At 40.9% G+C, this 22,028-nt stretch overlaps 1 protein-coding gene across 1 annotated transcript in view; it reads right to left on the reverse strand.

The window, feature by feature from the left end:
* Window positions 1–20,737, reverse strand: part of LOC109935271 (G-protein coupled receptor 54) — a 32,509-nt gene extending 11,772 nt beyond the window's left edge. Inside the window, exons 1-4 of the mRNA XM_020533939.2 lie at window positions 20,686–20,737; window positions 20,075–20,279; window positions 19,614–19,858; window positions 18,628–18,752 (exon numbers count right to left, since the gene is read on the reverse strand). Of these exons, the coding sequence (XP_020389528.2) occupies window positions 18,628–18,752; window positions 19,614–19,854 (366 nt within the window). The 5' untranslated portion in view covers window positions 19,855–19,858; window positions 20,075–20,279; window positions 20,686–20,737. The remainder of the gene's footprint in view (window positions 1–18,627; window positions 18,753–19,613; window positions 19,859–20,074; window positions 20,280–20,685) is intronic.
* Window positions 20,738–22,028: the final 1,291 nt, after the last annotated feature.

Genomic DNA, 22,028 nt, shown 5'->3' on the forward strand with positions numbered 1-22,028 from the left:
TACTTTCCTTTTGACATTTCTGGATTTAATAAATTCAGCAATTCTGAAGAAGATGGCCAGGGAGATGAGTCCCGGAGGCAAGTCAAGGGCTGGAGTCCGGAGTGGGAGGCCGTCTGAGCCTAGGACGGCCTGGGAAAGGAGTGCCAGAGGCGAGTCGCAGGCGGGAACCTGGACGGGGAGGCAGTCTGAGTCCTGGCCGGCCTGGGAGAGGAGTCCTGGAGGTGAGTCGCGGACCAGAGCCTGGCATGTGGACACAACGAGGCCTTGTGTTCTGAAGCCCAGCGGGTATGGACTCAGTGAAAAGGACTATAATTTAAGTACTTTTTAAAGATACTTTTTATTCTTATTCTGGGCTTTGAGTAATTTGAGTATTTTTTAAAACTTTGCGTTCCTATGCTAGACTTTTTTATTCACTCTTTCAATTCTGCAACAAACACTTAATATATCTGTACTTAGTTACTCTGTATCTAAGATGGTTCCAAAGTGGTGATATTAGAAACTTTTCACTGCACCAAGTAGGGTGCACATGACAATAAAGGCTATCCTTTTCTATTCTATTCTAATTATTATTTTTGTGTTAATTGTTAGTATTTGTAAAAAACATGCTCCCATACACATTTCAATCAGAAAGGGACCACAAGATAGCTGTAAAGGAAAAATTATCCTTCAATACATTTTTGCCTTTTATTTCTAGACTGCCTATTTATGACACTATTTACTTTTCTTTCCAACATTGTTCTGCTTCTTACACCAGCTTGAAATTGCAATATACTGCATCTTTAACAAAGTAAATCATCGCAAGACACTTTGTAGGAGTGTTATACAAAATTTGACGCCATCCAGGACAAAGCAGCCCCGCCTGATTGGCACTACATACACTAGCAGCCACTCCTTCCACCACCGACGCACAGTAGAAGCAGTGTGTACTATCTACAAGTTGCAAAGTATAAAGTCACCAAAGATCCTCTGACAGCACCTTCCAAACCCACTTCCATTTGGAAGAACAAGAGCAGCAGATATATGGGAACACCACCACTTCAAGTTCCCCCCCAAGCCATTCACCATCCTGACTTGGAAATAAATTGCTGTTCCTTCACTGTTGCTGAGTCAAAATCCTGGAATTCCCTCCCTAAAGGCATTGTGGGTCAACCCACAGCAGGAGGACTGCAGCGGTTCAAGAAGGCAACTAGGGATGAGCAATAATTGCTAGCCAGCCCGCGACGCCCACGTCCCACAAATGAATAATAATAAAAAATCAAAACCCAGGTTTTTAGGACAAGTGATCAAATGCTTGGATGAAGCGGTAGATTTCAGGCAGCTTCCTAACGCGGAGATGTACATGGAGAGATTTAGAGAAGACTGAGAGGAAGGGAGAGTTTGAATCTTAGACAGTCATCAGTTGTAAGGTGAATGAAAGCAGATGTGCACAAGAGGCCAGAATTGGAGGATTGCTGGGTTCTCAGAGGGTTGGAATGCTGGAGAACTGGGAAAGGGTGAGGTCATGGAAAGAACTGAACAAGATATAAATAGATGAATCCAAGTTCATGGCAGAACCAATTTCTGCTGTTGATCATCCTCTGTATAAAGAAGCATTATCTATGTCTTCCTATTGTGTTGAGCTCAAGTACCTGAAAGTATTTTAAGAGTTATTGCCTCCCTCTTGTCAAGCATCTATTTTTCTCAAAAGTGAAGAATAATTGCTTACGAAGTTGGTTCTCATATTTGCTCTTCACAGTTGACACATTTACGCTATTTAAATAAAATGTATGTTGTTATGGTGTATAATCATCCAGCATGCAGCAGAGGCAGCGTGATTTGAGTTGGAGATTTTAACTTGCATAGAGATTGGGATAAGCAAAAAGGTAGCAAAATTCTTCCATGAGTTTAGGATATTTTAAGATCTTCCAGAATCAATAAGAGCCATAGAGTCACACGGTGCAGAAGAGGCCCTTCAGCCCATCAAATCTGCATTGACATATCTACACAAATTCCACTTTTCAGCACTTGCCTCATATCCCTTTGATTGCTTTAGCCCTAAGAACAGTGAAAGCTGTTCAAAAGTGTTTGTGTTATGGTTCAGAACTAGTCTATTCCCCCCAAGAGATAAGAGTTCTACTTGCCAAATAAAACTGACAAAATAATGATGAAAGAGTTCAAGGACATTCACATAGGAAAATGGGAAAAAAATATACAGTTCATGGTGACTGGAGGAGATACAAACAACAGCTAAAGGTAACAAAATAGGCAATAAGAGTTATGTACAATTATATTTGGACAAAAAGGTAATCAAGATAAATTTGTGTTCCTTTAAAACAGGTAACTGCAAATGACAATAAGGAAAAATTACCTTTAATAGTTACAGAAATTGCTTGAAAAACTCAGCAGATCTGGCAACATCTGCGGCGATAAAACAGACTTAACTTGTAACATTAACTCTGTTTTCTTTCCACAGATGCTGCCACATCTGTTGAGTTTTTCCAGCAATTTCTGTTTTTCTGTGCTTCAGATCTCCATCATCCTCAGTTCTTTGCTTTACTTTTAATAATTTTGTGACAGTAATTACAGTTAAGATTAGGATAGCATGCTGGACACCAGAAGGAAAATAATGTTGAATAAGAGACATGACCTCACTAAAATTATTATGAGGAAAGTACTATTTTAAAAAAAAAACTAGAATGACCAACCTCTGGGACCAAATGGCTTCCATTCCAGGATTTTAAAGAGAATGGTTGAGAACTTGGCAGATGCCCTAGGCGAAATCTTTCAAAGTTCTCTCAATTTAGAAATTTTCTTTTCAATTGGAAAATTATTCTGTTATTTCAGAAAGTGGATGAGAAAGCGAAAGTTAGAGACAAGTTCTCCTAACATCTCTTGCAATGAAATTGCTTGAGTCCATAGATAATCATAGAATGATTGATCATAGAGTCATGGAGTCACACAGCACGGAAACAGACCCTTTGGTCCTAGCAGTCCATGCCAAACATAATCCCAAATTAAGCTGCCTGCCCCTAGCCCATATCCCTCCAAACCTTTCTATTCATGTATCTATCCAAATGTCTTTTAAATGTAATTGTACCTGCATCTGCAACTTCCTCAGGAAGGTCATTCGAAATGTAAACTACCCTCTGTGTATAAAATTTGCCTCATGTCTTTTTTAAATCTTACTCCTCTCATCTTAAAAATGCACCCCCTCGTCTTGAAATCCCCAATCCTAGGGAAAAGACAACTACCATTAACTCAATTTATACTTTGCATTATTTTATAAACTTCTGTCAGATCACCTCTCTACCCGCTATGCTCAAGTGAAAAAAAAGTCCCAGCCTATCCAGCCTTTCTTTATAACTCAAACCTTCCATACCTGGCAACATCGCTTCTGAACCCTCTCCAGCTTGATAATATCCTTCCTATAACTGGGTGACCAGAACTGGACACAGTACTCCAGAAGAGGCCTCACCAACATCCTGTACAACCTCAATATGACTTTCCAACTCCTAAACTCAAAGGACTGAGCAAAAGCATACCATGTGCCTCTTTCACCACCCTGTCTATCCATGACGCAAACTTCAAAAAATTACATACATGCACACCTAGGTGCCTCTGTCCTACAACACTACCCTACCATTATTTTTTTAAACTAAAAAGCACATTATTGATCTGGTTAGGAATTTGTTTGAGTGGCAGAAGATAGTGAGTAGGAATAATCATAGATCATAGAATCCCTAGTGTGTAAACAGGCCCTTCGGCCCAACATGTCCACACCAACCCTCACAGCATCCCACCCAGACCCATTCCCATCCCCCTACAACCCACCTAATCTACACATCCCTGAACACTACGGGCAATTTAGCATGGCCAATCCACCCAGCCTGCACATCTTTGAACTATGGGAGGAAACCCACACAGACACAGGGAGAATGTTCAAACTCCACACAAACAAACAGTTGCTGGAGGGTGGAATTGAACCCGGGTCCCTGGCGCTGTGAGGCAGCAGTGTTAACCAGTGAGCCACCGTTCTGTCCCTTTGTTTGGTTGTATCCTATAGCATAATAAGTGGCATCTCACAGGAATGTGTGTTGGGAACTCAAATATTTACCATATTTAGTAATTAGACAATGAGATAGAGAGCCACATATTCAATGACACAAAGTTAAGCAGTGTTGATGATTAAATGGCAAAGAGATAGCAACAGATTAAGTGAATCAGTGAAATCAAGGAAATAGAATTTAATATAGGCAAATGCGAGGTCATCCACTATGGAATAATAAAGCGGAGAAGAGGGGATTTTCTAAATGGTGTAAAGCTAGAAACAGTGGCGGTTCAAGAAACTTGGTGGTACAAGTACATAGATCATTAAAATGTCATGAACATATAGAAATGATAATCAAAGTAGCATGGTCACAAGGACTTTAAACTAGTAAATGGTGGGGAGAGCTCTTGGGGGAAGTCAACACAGTTTCAAAATCAAGTAACATGATAGAGTGTAAAGAACCAGTCAGGAATCTTACTTCAGATACAGCAGGTAATGGCAAAACTGTAAGAAGTGCATTGATTAAACCAGAAGAGAGAAATAATAAACAGCTGAATAAAGCATGAGTGCTGAGAGACAGGTTACAGTGCATGGTCCAAATGAGAGTTCCATACACAGATGCACGGAGCATAAGGAACAAATTAAGTGAACTGTAGGCACAAACTCAAATTGGAGATAATGACATAGTTGCCATTAAAGGACATGGCTGCAGGATGATCAGGGTTGGGCATTAAATATATCATGTTATAAGGTTTACAGGACCGACAGGGAAAATGACAGAGGAAGTAGAATAGCCTTACTGATTAGAAATAAAATTACTTCAATGGTGAGGGAGAATATATTGATAGGAAAGTATTCAGTAGAACTGAGGAACAGTAAAGGATCTTAAACTGTAAGAGATGTTGTGCACAGACTGCAGAAAATAGGCAGTCTGTAGCAAAGCCAGGGTAGTGTTAAATGGGGATTTTAACTTGAACATAGATTGAGAGAGGCAGACAAGCATCTGTTAGAAAGGTATTGAATTTCTGGAGTGTGCCCAGGATAGATTCCTACGGTAATATGTCCTGATGAGACACAGACTGTTCACTGAAAAATGGGAAAATCTGCTAATGGGTAAAATAACTGAAGAACAGTGGAGGATGTTTAAAGAAACATTTAACACAATAAAAACCATTTTATACCCCTGACAGGGAAAAGCTCCACTTCACAGAAAAACAGCCATAGACAACTAAAGAGATAAGGGACAGCATAAAACTAAAATGGCTTACAAAAATGCAAAAAATAGCAGCTGAATGAGCTGCAATGAGTCACAAAATAACTTATAAGATCTACTAAAATGAATTATGAAAGGAAACTTGCCAGGGGCATCAAATCAAATAAGAAGAAATTATAGAGTTAAATCAAGGGAAAGTGAATGGTTAGGAGCAATGTTGCCCATTAAAGATTGAAAGTGGGGATATTGTCAATGACTCTGGGGAAATTGCAGACATATTAAATAATTACTTTGCCTCAGTATTTACAGGAGAAAAGGAGGATAGCTTGCTAGAAGTTCCAAGCAAATTAATTGTGGATCGAAAACAAAGACTGAATAAAATTAACATCAGTAAAACATTGGTAATGAGGAAATTAATGGAATTAAAGAGAGACAAATCATTGGAACCTGACCATTTTCATTCAAGGGTGTTAAATTAAGTAGGAATGTCTGTGGATGTTACTAATTCTGACTTCCAGAAGCCATTGGATAAAGTCCCACATAAGAGACTGTTAACTAAGGTAAAAACCTTGAGGAGGCTGAGGCAAAATTAGTGACATGGCTGGGAAATTGGTTGAGTGGTACATGACAGAAAGTAGGGACAATGGGTAGGTACTCAAATTGGCAGGGTGTGACTAGTGACAAGGATCTGTGTTAGGGCCTCAATTATTCATATTATTTATTAGCAACTTTGATAATGGCATAGAAAGTCATGTATTCAAATTTGCTGATAACACAAAGTTAGGCAGCATTGTAGACAGTATTGATGATAGCATAAAATTACATACAGATATTGATAGACTAAATGAATGGGCAGAACTGTGGCAGATAGAATTCAGTGCAAGCAAGTATGAGGTTATCCATTTTAGACCAAAAACACAGGATTCAAACACAAGGGGCAGATATTATGCTACTGCGAGAAACAGCCCTCAGGTACCACGCTTAAACTGCTGTGTTCTGTCACATTTTTGGAAAGATATAATTATCTTGGAGAAAACCACAGCACAGATTTGCCAGAATCTATGAGGTATGAGTATGATGTCTAAATTGTAAAACCTAGGGGTTCTAGTCCCTATAATTAAAAAAATTAAAGGATAACTTGATTGAAGTTTTAAAATCTAGACTCGGGAACATATAGCCTTAAAGTCAGAAAATGATGCTAACAGATACTTGTACATCCAGCCAGTTTTAGAGACATGGTGCTCTCTTTTGCAAATGGCAATTGAAGGGGCTCTTGTGGTACAGTGCTAGTGTCCCTCCCTTTGACTTAGGAGGTCTGAGTTCAAGTCCCACTTGCCTCCAGAGATGTGCAATAACATCATCGGACAGGTTGATTAGAAAATATTCTGCAAATGGCAGCTGATGCTGGGTTAATTTTAAATGTGTGATTGATAGGATTTTTGTTTATTAAAGGTATTACATGATATGGGGCAAAGGGTGATAGTTGGAGTGAGGTCACAGATCAGCCATAATCTCTTTGAATAGTGAAACAAAGCACTTAATGATCTAATCATATTCCCATGATACTACATACACAATATCTATCATACATGGAGCATGATATAATTGAAAAATTGTAACAGACAGGATACATGTGCAGTCTAACTGAACATCGGTTTCTTGCTAAATAATGAATAATTCCAAATGAAAAGAGAACCAAATGGAATGGGCCACGATCATGGAAACTGTGCAGTTGACAAATTCTTAAGGGTTCTATACTCAGCCTGATTATGACAACTGACTGATTATGTGGAGGGGAAGGTGTCTGAGCTACAAGGGTTGTGTTGCCAGGCCCCAGTGCTGAAAATGGCCCATAATCTGTCTGAAAGTAGGCCAGCAGTAGAACACATTGTTTAAAGATGGTAAGAATCCATTGTGTTCACTGTTTTAAAAGAAATGGTATTTATATGGTTTAAAACTTTGCTCATGAAACTGAATTCTGTACTTTTATGTGAAGAATGCAATGAAGATGATACGTAGCTATGACAATGAGTCACCTTGGTGAGCTGCAATAGATTATCTGTACTGCAACCAGTTAACCTAGTCATCAGGCGAATTTTGAGCAAATCAAGTACACTACTTCATTCTCAATGGTGCTGAACTTCCAGAGTGTTGTCGCAACTGCTCCCAGCTAGATGATTATTCCATCACATATTTGACTTGGGACTTTTAGATGGTAAATAAAGGCTTTGAAGGTTCACAAAGTGAATCATATGTTACAGAATATCCAGCGAGGCTCTTGTAACCATAATATTGATGTAGTTATTCTGGTTAAACTTCTGGCCACTGATAATCCGAAAGATGATGATGATGATGATGATGGACAATTTAGTGATTTTGGTGCTGTTGGAGATCAGGAGGAGATGGATGACTTTGCCTGCCACTTGTGTGGAAAAACTATAACTTCTCACTTGTCATTCTGATTGTAGGCTTACATAGGACAATTCATTGTTGAAGGAATTGTGAAGGGAATGAACACTTCAGAATCATCCATGAACAACTCTATGTGTCTGACCTTCTGAATCATCCTCACTCATTCTAAGTGTGAGTTCTGTTCACTAAAGAATTTATTTTTGACCTCAGTTCTAAAAAGACCCACTGAATGATACCATGTGCAATTAGATGCTGCTTTGATATTGAATGCTATTACTCTTACACTTCTTGTGTTTTAATTGTTGCATCCAAGTGAGGATCAAAACATTTCTGGAGCTAAATTGATATGGCAGTACCCAAGCTGAGCACTGAAATATAGATTAGCGGTAAGAATTTCTTTATTTATTACTCCTTCCATCACACTGCAGTTGATTAGGAAGAGGTTGACAGGGTAACAGTTAGCTGATTACAGGTAATTGTGATATGTAGACCACAGAGAGAGGCTAGGTAGCTATATAGTGTTATAAGGGTGTTGGGAGTGATGCAGGTATTTGCATTGTGTGAGATGTATCTTTCTTGTATCAACTACTTACTGTCCTCGTACATAAGAACTTAAGAAATGGGAGCAGGCAGAGGTCATTTAGCCCTTTTCAGACGCTCTGCCTTTCGAAAAGATCTATTACTTCAGATGCAGTTTCCTGCAAGTTCCCATTCCCTTATTTCCCTTAAGACAGATATTAATAGACTTTTGGATATTAAATATACTCAATAACTGAACTAAGAGGGGGTGAAGAAAGAGCACACAAATGGGATGAAATGGTGGTGATGGAAAAGGTGCCAGTCTCGATCTGCAGGAGTTGATGAGAGAACCACACTTGAGAAAACTTGACCTCACCCTCATTAACTGACCTAAAAATGAGGTGCCAGCCTGGTGAAGCTGCAACATATTCATGTTAAACAATGAAAGCTATGTGTCATTGACAGAAATTAACAGTGAGAGGAGGTACTAGTGGGTTTAGCAGCCTCAAAAGTGGATAAATTGACACACCTAGATGAGATGTAGCTCAAATTATTGAGGAAAGCAAGGGAGGAAATACCAGGAGACTTGGCAGTTATTTTCAAATCCTCTCTGGCCACAAGTGAGGAACCAGAGGACTGAAGGACTGCTAATGTTTCCCCATCATTAAAAAATGGAGGAAGGATAGAACAGGAAATTAAAGATCAGTCAATCTTAAATTTGGGGGTGCAGAAGTTGAAAGAATGAGTTCTGAGAGACAGAATATATCCACCTTGGAACAGACATGGATCAATGAGAGATAGTAAGCATGGGTTTGTTAAGGGAAGGCCGTGTTTGAAAAATTTAGTTAATGTTTTTGAGGAGATAGCCAGGAGTGTTGATGAGGGTAATACATTTGATGTGGACTACATGGACTTTATCATGGCTTTGTTACAGTTCCTCATGGCAGACTGGTTAAGAAAGTAGGAAACAATGAGATACAAGGCAAAGTGGCAATTGGATCCAAAATTGTCTGAGAGGCAGAAGGTGATGATAGAGGCACATGTCTCTGCCTGGAAGTCTGTTTCCAGGGGGTTCCACAAGGCTCAGTGCTGTGGCCCTTGCTATTTGTGGTGTACATCACTGATATGGACTTAAATGCAGGTAACTGAGATATTTTCAAATGACATGAGGATGGGTAGGGTGGTAAATGGTAAGGAAGACAGCTGTAAACTCCAGGAGGTATCAGGTGGGTAGTACAGTGCCATATAGAATTCAATCCAGAAATTCCCTAACAAGGCAATGAAAATCAGAGATAGTAGGAACTGCCGATGCTGAAGAATCTAAGATAACAAGGTTATCTCCCTTCCCCCTTCCCAATTCTGAAGAAGGGTCCAGACCCGAAACATCAGCTTTCCTGCTCCTCTGATGTTGCCCGGCCTGCTGTGTTCCTCCAGCTCTACATCTAATGAAAATCAGAGTAAGCTTGGAGTGCATTTCCACAGATCCCTGAAGGTAGAAGGTAGGTAGAGAAGGTGATTAAGAAAGCATATGGGAAACTTTTCTTTATTAGCCAAGGCATAGAACAAAGAGCAAGGAGATTATGCTGAAACTGCATAAAATGCTTGTAAGGCCATAACTGGGGTACCTCCTGCGGTTGTACTCACCACCATCATAGGAAGGATCTGATTGTACTAGAGAAGAGACAGAGACATTTAGGATACTGCCTGGGCTGGAGGGTCTGAGCTGAGGAAAGATTGCATAGGCTGAAGTTGTTTTCCTTGGAGCAGTGAAAGCTGTAAAAGGGACCTAATGGAGGTATATTGGATTATGAGGGGAATAGACAGGATGGGTAAGAAGACACTTTTTCCTTCCAATAACCTGATACAGTGGCTAATAACCAGGCGCATATTTATAAGGTAAGAGATATCAGGCTAAGAGGAGAGATGAGGAGAATTTATTTCAACCAGAGGTTGGTAGGAGTCTGGAAATCATTGCTGAAGATTGGTTGAGTCAGAATCTCTCATAACATTCAAGCAGATATTCACTTGCATTGCATTAGCTTCCAAGGCAATGGATCAAGAGCAGGAATATTGGATTAGTGTTGTCAGATGTTTGATGACTAGAACACGATGGGCTGAATGGCCTCCTTCTGCTGTAAGTGTCTATGAGCCAAGTGATCCCACAACCAGTGGTTCAGATAAATGCTCTGCAGCCTTGTTATATAAATGCTGCATGGTTGCAGATAAAAAAAAGAACTAACAGGAAGAGAAGGCTCCATGACCATTTAATCTTCAGGCCATGAATACAAAAGACAGGGCTGAAGTATTTACAACAATCTTCAACCAAAAGTACGATGCAAATGATTCATCACAGCCTCTTCTTGACATTTCCTATGTCACAGAAGCCAATTTTGAGCCAATTCAGCAATTTCAAGAGATATCAATGAGCTGGTGAACATATTGGTTCCAGCAAAGGCTATGGGTGCGACAAGATCCAGCTGTAATGCTGAAGACTTGTGCTCCAGAATTAGTTACTGTTCCAATACACACAGAACTATGACGTCTATTCAACAATGTAGAAAATGGCCCAGAATGACTTCAAATCAGCCAAGCACCATCTCATCAGCCTACTCTGAATCAGCAGAATGTAGTGGAAGGTCTCATCAAAGTGCTATCAAGCAGTATTTATTCATCAATAATCAACACACAGATGTTCAGTTTGGATTCAGCCAGTAATACTTGGCTCCAAGATGTCTTGCTGACATGGTCCAAAAATGAATGAAATGAATTCCAGGTGAAATGAGAGTGGAATACTATGATATCAAGGCACCATTGCATGCCATGTGGTATCAGGAAAACCTTGTAAAATTGAAGTCAGTCGGAATTGGGAGGAGAAGACTCCACAGATTGGAGCCACACGTAGCACAAAGGAAATTACAGTGATTGTTAGAAGCTGATTATCTTAGGACATTGCAGCAGGAATTGCAGTAGTTTCTGTCCTAGCTCTCATCTTCAGCTGCTTTATCAATGATCATCATAAGGTTGGAAGTTAGGATATTCATTGATGACTGCACGATGATCAATTCCATTGACAACTTTGTAAATAAAGGATCTGTTAACGTCTACAAGCACTAAAACCTTAAAAGCATTCAGGCTTTGGCTGGTAAGTGACCAGTAACATTCATACCAGATAAGTGCCTGGAAATATCTGTGCCCATCAGGGGAAAATCTATTCATCTCTGCAGTGCGTATCATATCCGAGATGTACTTTCACAATTCCCAAGGCTCCTTCAACAGTACCTCCCAAATGTTGGAAACTTGCCACTTTGAATGTCAAGGACAGCACATTCACGGGAACATGACAACCTGCAATTTCCCCTCCAAATCACATAACATTTTGATTTAGAAATACAACTTCATTGTTGGAGAGTCAAAATCTTGAACTTGTTACCTAGCAGCACTAAGGGACCAACTTCAATCAAATGCAGCAGTTTGAAGAAGGCAGCTCCTTACCACCTTCTTAAGGGCTACTGCAATAAGTATATAAACAATAATTGTTAGCCTTGCCAGCAATGCCCACATCCCATTATCAATCAAAACAAATAGATGTGGAAATCTGGTGCAGAAATCTGTTGTGGTGTACTATACATTTTCATGGTTATATTCTTTGGGCAGAATCTTATCATTTTTTGCTGAAGTGTCAGTGTCTTCAAGTTTCATGGCAGATTTCTCTCCACAATGCCTAGCAACTTCTCTTGCTGCACCTTACAAACTCATCTCATCAGCTATCTATGCCGTCCCCGTGCTGCCGCATTTGCATAACTCTATTCCATTCTACCGTTTCTGAAAGAACTTGACATTCACCCCAAAAAAACCACCATCCCTGGTATCCACACCATTTTTAAAAAGGGCATTAGTACCCAAACAAACATAGTGCTCTGAAGCTGCCCTTCTCAGTGATGGACAGTTCTTCTGAACATGTTGGACAAGGGCAAACTCACTTATTCTCCAACACGAACATGGAGGCCCTGGTGGATGGGATGGTACGGAAAAGGGCTCTCCTTTTCCCAAGGACCAGCAAATCAGTCCACGCCACCAGACTCTAGCAACTTGCTCTGACCCCACAACCTGGTTCAAAGCTGTTTCCGGTAGAATGGCCAGCTGTGTAGGAAGACCTTCTCCATTCTACTTGGTTAATTGCCACGCTTGTCTCTCTGCTACCTCACATTCACTCTATCTCTGCTATTGTACCCACTTTCCACCAGGGATCTTTCACTCTCATTATTCATATAACACCTTCCTTCACTTGCCCTCATTTACCCCAAACCCCCCACAACACTAACCCTATATGACCTCTGTGTTGCCTACTCACTCATTCCTGATACCTCACTACATTTTGACCACCTGCACAAGCACTCATAAATGTGCCAATCACTGTCACCTCACTCAATCCCTCCCTTTCTATCATTAGAGAACAAAACAGGCCAAAACATGGCAAAATGAACCAGGCTAGGTGGAGAGGTGCCCAAAATTAGGCTTTGCACCCTCTATGAAATGTAACCCTCACAGGTGAAAACTGGGGCCACTCCTGCAGGGATGTTAAACATCCATGTCCTACCAACTGAGTAAGTATTAGTCTTCATTTGACTGAAAGTCTCACATTAACCTCTGTCAGTTCATTCATTGCACACTAATTCTAATCATTGGCCACGATGGGCTTTCTATCTCTCTTGTATATTGCAGGTGTCAGTGGGATGGCCACAGCCGCAGCAGAAAAACAGGTTGGTTTGGCATAGGTGGCTGGACCCACAACCTCCAATTTGCCGATCTCCCTCCTGTGAAAAGTTCAAGGCAAGGAATGTCCACTTGCTTCTGGCAAGATCTTCAGCATGTCTGGGCTGTCAAGACACAACAACCAAGGTTCCCTGATCAAATCTCCAGGGCCAACAGGCTCCACACCTGAGTAGGTTCCTTCTACCCAGCTGCGGAACCTGCGACAACACTAAAACATAGTAGGAGGGAAAGAAAAAAAGATAATCTTTTGAAAGCATATTGGTTGCACAGGTGACTTTGCACTATCAATGCTCATGTTTCGATAGATGTTACGGGTTTTGCACTATATTTGAGGGAAAGAAAAAAAGATAATCTTTTGAAAGCATATTGGTTGCACAGGTGACTTTGCACCATCAATGCTCATGTTTCGATAGATGTTACGGGTTTTGCACTATATTTGTTTGAGTCTCTTTGTAGCCCTGAATGTAACTGTAGCACCATAATGCCTAATATGTCCACAATGGATGTACCATGAAGCATCACTGTGCTGACAGCACACTACAGGATGTGGAAACAAGATGAACAAGGCATATGTGGGAAAACAGCTCTGTTGGCACTGCTTCCCTACTTGGTTAAACATCGCTTCTCTTTCGATGTCCTCAATGTGCTCAAGTGTTAATCTTGCACAAAGTAGTCAGCAATGTCTGAGGTAGAGAGAGTTGTCCAACAGACAGAGAGCCAATGCATTAGGGGCATGAGGGATCGTTAGCTCCCAGGTTTGTGTCCTGTACAGTGCCTGGGTCTGTGTTTATTATTGTTGCCATTTGACTCACATCTGTAGGTCTTGCAGCCCCTTCCTCACAGGTTGTGACACTTAGCCCATCCTCTCCAGATGTGGTCACGGCCATTACAAAACAATGGGAGGTGACAGCGAGCACTCCTTTGGAAGTGCTTTAGACCCTCCAGTGAGCCCTCAAAACGTCTGGATCTTCATCCTGACAGCCCTTCCTGTGAAACCCCAGGCCACTATACAATCTGACAAAATGAGCCTGCACCTGCCGACAACCACCACACCCCCAGCCTCTTGCATACGACATGAACATGCCAGGTACAAATATACATTCTCACTGCCTTGAAGTCAGGGTGCTCCTGACTGTGGACAATCTCTCTTTCTACAAGTATATCCATGCCTTCCCATGATCCCCTCCTTACAAATACAATTGCTGCTCCTTCACAGTTGTCATCACCTTTCCACCCCCATCCCGCACCTCCATCCTCTAAACCCTACAGTCTCATGGGGTCTCCTTCTGACAGCAGCAGACCCCTTGTCATTATTCCCCTTAGTTTTTTTGGATGGATCCATTAGACTGACCTTGGCCTAGCTGATTGAGTGATCTAAACAGACAGCCCTGGATGAGAAATTCCCAAACCCCTGATTGATGCCAGTATATCTCACTGACTGCTTTCATCCATTTCCTGGACTTATATCTACGAAGCAACAAGACACACGGTGACTCATTCCCCAGACTGCAGAGGAACGGATTACCAAACTGAGAGGACCCCACCCAGGTGACTGATCATGGCCAATCCCTGGATTGGTATTGGCAGCTGCCCTTGACTTCCTGTGTTGGGAATCCCTGACTGATGAATCCCGCTATAGTATTTGGTAAGGACTACTCCCCTAAGATTTCAAGACATGGCTGCTTGTTTGCTGCAAGTGTTTGCCACATAAGCTGTTGGCACATGGTGTAGGTGTAAGATTGACAGACTGATGTAGCAATGTGCTGTACAGCAAAATCTTTGCCCTCTTGACTGAGGGTGGCTATCAGCAAGGCAACCTGCCTGGTTGTGTAACAGTGTTAATAGGCAATACAAGGCAATGCAGGGATGCTCCGAGTTGCTAAGAAAGCAAAGCACTAAGAGAACAAGCAAACATCTCTGAGACACAGCTAGGCCCAGTCCATCAGCTGGGTGTCTGTCTGGGAGTGAGAAGCATCTCTGCTGCAGTCTTTCAATGCTAGTTACCAGGTCACCCTGAAGTGCAGGTCTCAACTTCCTTGGCATCATGAAAATGTATTGAAAAGGTGCCACGAAGATGCTGAAAGGTTGACAATTATCGGATGCCAATAAATGTGGATGAGGGATTCATGCAGTTAGTGCCCAGGGCTCATGCCCTGAGGTCCTGTTTCATGGTAACCAAAATGGAGTCCTTTGAAGCTAATGGCGAATTGAATCACCAGGGCTGCCTTCAACTTCCATGTCGAGAATTCTCAGCGTCTGCATTGCTTGCAGTAGATGGTAAGACAGAATGCTGCACATTAATAGGGCAATTTTGTCCCTATTAAGTCATTAACAAGCAATAATCCTCCTTAACAGGCAACTCAATGTGGTCAAGTGAGAATCTCGCCTTGGCCTCCGGAACTTAGACAAAAAAATGCAGCAAGTTGTTCCCAGTGTCCAGATAGGCCTTGTTGGACTTGTTGCATGATTCTTCCAGATTTCTCGCAATAGCCCATGTTGCTCAGGTCCCTATAAGACTTTGCCATTTATCACACTTTTGGGTTAAGGGCACTGGAGTCAATGCCTGCACGAATCAGAAAACCAGACCTCTTGAGCAACCAGGGGTGCTACTGAACCAGATCCTGACTTATTACAACTTATCAAAAAAAGGTATGTGTTTAGATGGGATTCTTCAGTAGAATTGGTTATGTCAATAAAATATTTCTACTTCTTTGCAAGTTTGACCATTTTCAGCAGCACATGAAGGGTTTCTGAATAAAAATATATTTTCTGGAATCCACTGTTACACATTGGCTTCTGTTTAGTGCATATGTGACTCATGTTAGATATCACATATCTTATTAGAGCTGCAAAACAATCTTTAAAAACTGTAATGCATTTCAGTTCTTCTGATCCACATCTAGAACTTAACCAGTAATTATTATTACCTAGATTGCTGATTTAAACCAACTCCCCCACAAGGAATATTTGAACAGGAACTTTAGATAAGTCCCCTGGACGTGATGGGGTGCATCTAGGATATTAAAGGAAGTAGCCACAGAGATAGTGGATTCACTGATGGTTATAGAGTTATACAGCATGGAAACAGATCCTTTGGTCCAACCAGTCCATCTTGCAAGAATCCTTATATTATGGAAAAGTGAGTGAGGATTGCAAAACTGTAAATGTAACAACTTTATTCAAAATAGAAGAGGACAAATAACATGTAATAAAAACTGAAAGAACTGCGGATGCTGTAAATCAAGAACAAAAACAGAAGTTGCTGGCAGCATCTGTGAAGAAAAATCAGAGATAACATTAACTCTGATTTTTCTTCACAAATGACACGTAATTATAGGCTGATCAGCTTAACATGTGTCACTGCAAAAATTTTACAGTCTATTATAAAGGATGTAACGGCAGAATATTTAGAAATACATAATAAAATCAGGTATCGTGGGCATGGCTTCATGAAGGGGAAGCTATATCTGACAAATTTATTACAGTTCTTTCAGGAGGCAACAGGCAGGATAAATTAAAAAGAAAACAGCAGAAGTATCAATTTGGATTTACAAAAGGCATTAAAAAGGCACCATATGTTAGACTACTAAAAAGATCCCATGGTACTGGAAGTAGTACACTCGCATAAATACAGGATTGGTTAACCAATAGAAGACGGACAGTTGAGATAAAGAGGGTATTTTCAGGATGGAAACTTGTAACTTGTGCTGCCACAATTATTTACAACTTACATTAATGATTTAGACAAGAAAAGTGAATGTAGTATAGGCCAAATTTTTGGATGACACATAAATAGGTGGGAGGGCAAGTAGTGAAGATGACAAAAAGTCTGCAGAGAGATATAGGCAGATTAAAAAAAGTGGGCAATATGGGAAAATGTGAGGTTATGCACTTTTGCAGGAAGAACAGACCAGTGGAATAGTATTTAAATGAAGAAAGACTACAGAAAGCTACAGCACAGAGAAATTTGGGAGTCCTCATGCATAAGTCATAAAAAGCTAGCATACGAGCTCAACAGGCAATAGGGAAGGCAAATGGACTGTTAGCCTTTGTTTCAAATGGAATGGAGTATAAAAATAGGGAAGTGTTGCTAAACGTATCCAATACAATAACACAATACAATACAGCACAGAAACAGGTCCTTCAGCTCACCGAGCCTGCGCCGATTCCTAATCCTTATTTAGACCGTCTATTTATTGCCCATGGCAGTTTCTATTCCTCTGTTTCCTCCCATTCATGTGTCTATCAAGATACACCTTAAATGTTGCTAACCTGCCTGCTTTCACCACCTCCACTGGCAGTGCATTCCAGGCACCCACCACCTTCTGTGTGAAAACTTTCCCCTGCACTTCTCCCCTAAACTTTCCCCCTCTCACCTTGAACTTGTGCCCTCTTGCAGTTGACCTTCCCACCCCGAGAAAAAGCCTCTGACTATTCACCCTATTTATGCCTCATAATTTTGTAGACCTCTATCAGGTTGCCTCCCAACCTCCGTCTTTCCAGTGAAAATCTGAGTTTATCCAACCTCTCCTCAAAACTAAAACCCTCCAGGTCAGGCAACAAGGTACTAATTAGAGTATATCTGAAATAATGTGAATAGTTTTAGTCCCTTTACCTTAGGAAAGATATAGTGACATAGGTGGAAGTCCAGAAAAGTTTCACTACATTGATCCCTGGAATGGATGGAAAGTCCTTATGAGGAAAAGTTGAGTGGTCAGGCCCAAACTCAATGGAGTTGAAAGAATGAGAGGTGACCTTACTGAACGATGCAAGATTCTTCGGGGGCTTTACAAGATGGATGTGGAGACGTTCTTGCCCTTTGTGGGAAAGTCCAGGAACAGAGTATAATCTCAAAGAGAAGATTCATTCGGTTAGAACAGAAATGAAAAGGACAGGTAGTCAATCTGTAGAATTCTTTACCAAAGGGCTGTCAAAGTTGGGTCATTAAGTATATCCAAGACTGGCAGGAATAGATTTTTAAGCAGTTTCAGAATCAAGGGTTATGGGGAAAAGGCAGGAAAGTAGAGTTGAGGATTATCAGATCAGCCATGATCTTATTGAATGATGAAACAGACTTTATGGGCCAATAGCTAACTCCTGTTCATACATTTCATGGTCTTAAGGAGATGAGCTAGCTCCAGTGTAAACATCACAACTATTTCCCTGACTGTGCGGCAACAGGACTTGTATACAATCCACCAACTGCCTTCATCTATGTCACTTTCCTGATGGTGATAAGTGTTCTGCAGCATAATGAAAATCATGTCCTACATTGTTTTATCAAACTAAATCATCTGGTGACATACACTTTACATACGGTAGAGACAACAGTCAAAAAATGTTGTCCTATATCGAGATGCATACTTTTTATTCTTTGAGGGGACATAGATATCGCTGGATGGCCAGCATTTTTGCCTATCCATATATGTCTTTGCAAAGCCATTTCAGGAAACAGTTAAGAGTCAATGCATTACCATGAATGTGGAGTCACATGGTTGCTAGGTCAGGTAAGGATGGCAGGTTTCCTTCCCTAAAAGATATTAGGACCTATTTGCAAACACTAAATAAATAAATGTCTGAACTGTAACCAATGAAATTTGGTTTTAGCATGGCTCAGAAAATGCATCTATGTTAAATCAGTTCACAGTAACAGACATTTATCAGGGAAGCATAGGAAACTCACCTGTTGTATGTAATTGACAAATTTGCACATGAACTCCCCGAAAATCCAGCTCGGGAGTGGGTATAGGACTGCAGTGAATGGGACACAGCATATCAGAAAAATAATATCAGTTGTAGCCAGGTTTGCTAGAAAAAGAAAGAAAAGCTTAGAGCAATTTCAATCTAAAAGACAATTGGGAAATCAATCAAGTTACAGCCCAAGCAATTAACCATCATAGTTCTGAGAATTATTATTATAATTTAAAGAACTTAAATACTACAGTGTTATTACCATACTTAGATAAATAAATTAGAATCTTTTTTCACAGAGCACTGTATACTGGGTTAATATAATCTTTTAATCAAGAGCTGATTGATGCCCCTGTATATCAAAAGCGACATTTGTATAAACTTCTGTCTTTCAGATTTACAAATACAAAATGAATATCTTTTCTCTGAATTTTTACTGCTACTGGTTTAATTTAAAACAAAACCAAACAAAACATTAACTCGGAAAATCTGTAGTTACAAAATTAAATCCGTCCTTTGTTAAAAATTAAAAGACTTACATAACGATTATTTAACGTACATTGAAATAAAATATACCTCTCCTCTCAAATCAGATATTCATTAATTTCAGACTACCTGATTGAGGAAATCATAGTTTGATAGTGTTAAAATTATTCATGCATGAATCTGCATGTAATTCACACATCCAGATTGCCGTTATAAATTAATCACTGTTTATTATACAGTATTGAAATAACCTAGACAGTGATGCAGGCTAGCCAGCAGGTATCAGAACCGGTCCCAGCCTGGATTGATGGGGAGGGTTGACGGCAGTTATCTGGCTGCAAAAACAACATTAATTAAATGCAAAAATAATGCTTATATGAAGGGTGATTAATTAGCATTGTGGCGACCCTATGTATCACTGAAAAAGTCCAAAAACGGAGATGACATACTACAGATTTAGAACTCGATGAATTTAGTCTTCGATGCTGTTACCTATGTAAAAGTTGGTAACTGTGCGCATCTGCTTGTGCTTCGTTACCACATAAATCACCAGTGAATTTCCAGCCAGACCCACCACCATGAGAATCCCGAAGAAGAGAGGCACCAGCCAGGCGTCCATCAACACCGGGGGTCTCGGAGCGGCTGTCGCGTTACTGCACCCATTCCCCAAACACGAAATGTTCAGATATTCGAAAGATTCGTTGGTGGAGGAGACCACAGAAGCTCCCAGCATCTTCCTAAGGAATTAAAAGCAGTGCAGTTAAAACCACCTTCCTCACAGAAAGAGAAAAACAACCACCAGAAACTCCCGGAGACATTCATTCAGATTTTCCTCTCCGGTAGGCGATGGTACCTGTCCAGATACAATTCTGACTTTAACACTTGGTTAAAGAAACGTTCGGCCCATTGACCGACCGAGCCCAATCAGTTCACTGCATCATCCGCGATCTCACCCCGAACTCGCTGGCACCAATCAGAAACGGAGCAAAGGAAGGCGAGCTTGAAGCCAGGCAAGTGCAACCGGTTTTGTTTTGTAGGCATGTTGACGTGATCGATAATGTGTCTTTGAAGTCATAGCAGAGGATCAGAACGAGAATTGCGCTCCCCTGAAGCCCAAGCGCAACCTCTGCGTGAATCCGATCTGTCACTGCTCAAATCCTTATAAAAAGAAAGAAAGCTTTCTTTAAAGTCTCATAATAACAAAGTACTTGATTTCTTCAATTATTTCTGTGCTTGCACTTGTACAAAGATCTTGTACAAAATTATTTTCTTCTATGTTTTATGTAAATGTATGTTATTAACCATGGGCAAGGGGGGGGGGCGGGTTGTGGGAGCACTGGGGTAGTGGCCGTGTCTCTGGATTAGTGAGTTACAACTCGATGATGATGCTTTGGACACATGGTTCAAATCGCAACATTGCAGATGGTAAAATTTTAATTCAAATAAAAATCCAAAATGAAACAAAAGCTAGCCTAATGGTATTCATGTAAGCACCGTCAGTTGTCTTACAAAATCCCATCGAATTCACTCATTTTGTTTGGGCGAGGAAACCTGCCATCCTTACCTTGATTGACCTTCACATAACTCCAGAACCACAGCAAATGTAGTTGACTCTCAATTGCCCTCTAGGCAATAAATTGTCGCCGACGACACCTACATTCTGTGAACAAATAAAACAAAATTATTGGTACGTGGGGGAATAAATCTGTCCCTTGCTTTCATATTAGACTCAAACCAGAAATTGGTTGCATAGTGGTAATATATGTCGTGTAATATATAGTGGTGTATATGGATTTCAGTAAAGCATTTGATAAGGTTCCCCACAGTAGGCTATTGCAGAAAATACGGAGGCATGGGATTGAGGGTGATCTAGCAGTTTGGATCAGAAATTGGCTAGCTGTAAGAAGACAGAGGGTGGTGGTTGATGGGAAATGCTCATCCTGGAGTTCAGTTACTCGTGGTGTACCACAAGGATCTGTTTTGGGGCCACTGCTGTTTGTCATTTTTATAAATGACCTGGATGAGGGCGTAGAAAGATGGGTTAGTAAATTTGCGGATGACACTAAAGTCGGTGGAGTTGTGGATAGTGCGGAAAGATGTTGCAGGTTACAGAGGGACATAGATAAGCTGCAGAGCTGGGCTGAGAGGTGGCAAATGGAGTTTAATGCGGAAAAGTGTGAGGTGATTCACTTTGGAAGGAGTAACAGGAATACAGAGTACTGGGCTAATGGTAAGATTCTTGGTAGTGTGGATGAGCAGAGAGATCTCGATGTCCATGGGCATAGATCACTGAAAGTAGCCACCCAGGTGATAGGGTTGTTAAGAAGGCGTACGGTGTGTTAGGTTTTATTGGCAGAGGGATTGAGTTTCGGAGCCACGAGGTCATGTTGCAGCTGTACAAAACTCTGGTGTGGCCGCACTTGGAGTATTGCGTACAGTTCTGGTCGCCGCATTATAAAGAAGGATGTGGAAGCATTGGAAAGGGTGCAGAGGAGATTTACCAGGATGTTGCCTGGTATGGAGGGAAGGTCTTATGAGGAAAGGCTGAGGGACTTGAGACTGTTTTCGTTAGAGAGAAGAAGGTTAAGAGGTGACTTAATAGAGACATACAAGATGATCAGAGGATTAGATAGGGTGGACAGTGGGAGCCTTTTTCCTCGGATGGTGATGGCTAGCACGAGGGGTGATAGATATAGGACAGATGTCAGAGGTAGGTTCTTTACTCAGAGAGTAGTAAGGGCGTGGAATGCCCTGCCTGCAACAGTAGTAGACTCGCTAACTTTAAGGGCATTTAAATGGTCATTGGATAAACATATGGATGATAATGGAATAGTTTAGGTTAGATGGGCTTCAGATTGGTTTCACAGGTCAGCGCAACATCGAGGGCTGAAGGGCCTGTACTGCGCT

The sequence above is a fragment of the Rhincodon typus genome, chromosome 29 (genome assembly GCF_021869965.1).
Source record: "Rhincodon typus isolate 14 chromosome 29, sRhiTyp1.1, whole genome shotgun sequence".
Taxonomy (NCBI): Eukaryota; Metazoa; Chordata; class Chondrichthyes; order Orectolobiformes; family Rhincodontidae; genus Rhincodon; species Rhincodon typus.